The sequence below is a fragment of the Lipotes vexillifer genome, unplaced genomic scaffold (assembly GCF_000442215.2).
Source record: "Lipotes vexillifer unplaced genomic scaffold, Lipotes_vexillifer_v1.1 scaffold35, whole genome shotgun sequence".
Taxonomy (NCBI): Eukaryota; Metazoa; Chordata; class Mammalia; order Artiodactyla; family Lipotidae; genus Lipotes; species Lipotes vexillifer.
In genome coordinates this window covers 990,265-992,339 of record NW_006780561.1, presented here as the reverse complement: position 1 = coordinate 992,339, position 2,075 = coordinate 990,265, and the positions used below count along the sequence as shown (strand labels likewise).

Here is a 2,075-nt window from a genome sequence, read left to right as displayed (position 1 = left end):
CCAACCACTGCGCCACCAGGGAAGGCCCTTGCAAATGGTTTTGTGTGTGTTTCCCTGCTCGGCTCTGAACTTCCAGGGGGCAGAGATTGTGTCTTCATTGTTTTTGTATTGCTGTGCTTACCACAGACCGGGGCCCATTATCTGAACTGCAGGAATTCTGTATTTACCTTTAAAATGTAGGCAGATCCCTTGAGAGAAAAGGTTACTGAGAGAGGCTGCCATGGTGGAAAGGTTTGAGTGATCCAGGTAACTGAGGCAAACAGGAGTTTAGGGAGGATTCTGTGGGTAGGGAACAAGGGACGCCTGGCCCAAGGGTACTACGTTCCCTAAGTAACTGACTCTTTACCATACTTTAGTAGTAAAGTACCCTGGCCTTGGAGCAGAAGAGGGAAAGAAGCTTATCAAAAAGATCAATATTCTCAGGTAAATCATTAGCTTTCAATCAAGATTTTAAAAATCTTAATGTTTTTCAACTGTGTTCTTTCAGCAGCAGGCCTGGGTGACCATCCTGCGGTGGGCTGGTGGCCTCTCCCGGCAGAAAGGAGGCAGAAGGGGTGCTAGTCTCCACCAGGCATCCGGTTTGCTGGGGAATGACACAGCCCTGCAGGCTACCAGGAAGATGCTGAAGGTCCCACAACGCTGGGCTCCTTGAGGTCAAACCCTAATGTATGTGTGGCTTTTGGGGTGATGTGATTATCAGGGAGCAGGGCTACTTTTATTTCGAGAGCTGGCTTTTCTCAGGTACGCCTTGTTTTTCAGGACTGTACTCACCATGTCTTCCTTTACCTTTTAATTTAATTAAATCAGCATTTGTTGAGCCTATACCAGGGGCTGTGCTATTGTGGGAGATTTAAAGATGAAAAAGATTGACCCTAAAGGAAAACCGGCAAGATTAAAACATACTAGGAACTTTGAGATAAAAGTCTTTATCATGCTATATGGATAAAATTGAATTCAACGAATATATGGAACACCTCCTAGGACAAAGGGGCTGTGCTACACGCTGGAGTGCAGGTGAGGACACCTGTGGTCCTCCAGGAGCTTGTTCTTCAGAAGAAAGAACCCTCCCAGGACAAGACCTTGGCTCCAAGTGGGATAATTACACGTTCCCCACGTCATCACCCCTCTCCAGGGTTAACAGATTGCACGCATAGGAACCGGCACAGGGGCGTGCCTCTGGAACCTGTCAGCGCCATCTCTCCAGGTGGGAGGTGGCCCTACGAAGCCGCAGCTCCCAAGCGGAGGGATCCATTCGGCAGAGGTGGCCAGCGCCCTTCCAGACAACAGGGCTCCAGCCCCTTCCACTCAGGCTCTGGTGGGAAGGGGGGCATTGGAGCCGTAGATCTAGATGGAGAGGACGGGGAGATCCCGAGATGGAGGGGGCTGGGGACCCTAGGATGGAGAGTCTGGGATGCACCTAGAGAGGGGGATGCTGGAGGACCCTGGATGGAGGCGTCCGGGGTGGGCCGGGATAGACGGCACCGGGACACCTGGCTGCCGGGCTGCGGTCCCTGGCGTGGGACTCTGTGCCCCTCCGCTGCGGGCGAACGGCCGGTTGCCCACCCTCGGGCCCGCCACCCACCTGGGCACGCCCTGGCGTAGTCGAAGCAGCAGTCCCCGGTGAGGCGGCAGGCTTGGTCGCAGAAGCACGTCCCGTAGACCCGGTCCTGCCTCCAGCCGTGGGAGAAGCAGGCGAGGTCCCGGCCGGGGCAGCAGCGCCCCGCGTCGGAGCAACCTGCCAGGGCGTTGGGCCACAGCCGCGCCAGCGCGCACAGCGCCATCCACAGGGTCCTCATGGCACGCGCTCCGCACACCTTCGGGGAGAGCGCTGGGCTTCTCGGAGAGCGCCAGCCCCGGAGCAGCCCGGCCTGGCCCTGCCCCGCGCCGGCCCCCGCCCTTCCCGCCGCCCCTCCCCAGCCCTGGCGGCGCGCCCGTCCTGAGCCGGGCGGGGAGGGCGCCTCAGCCCAGGGTGCCCGCGATCGACGCTCCGGGCCCCGGCCCCCTCCCCGCGGCGACCCCGCCAGGAGGCAGCGGAGGAGCAAGTGCTCTGGGATCCCAGCGGCCCAGCGAGGTGC

At 58.6% G+C, this 2,075-nt stretch overlaps 1 protein-coding gene across 1 annotated transcript in view; it reads right to left on the bottom strand.

The window, feature by feature from the left end:
* The window catches only part of SBSPON (somatomedin B and thrombospondin type 1 domain containing), a 35,643-nt gene extending 33,800 nt beyond the window's left edge, over positions 1-1,843 (bottom strand). The window contains exon 1 of the mRNA XM_007453713.1: positions 1,583-1,843. Coding sequence (XP_007453775.1) covers positions 1,583-1,796 — 214 coding nt within the window. The 5' untranslated portion in view covers positions 1,797-1,843. The remainder of the gene's footprint in view (positions 1-1,582) is intronic.
* Between the last annotated feature and the right edge of the window lie 232 nt (positions 1,844-2,075).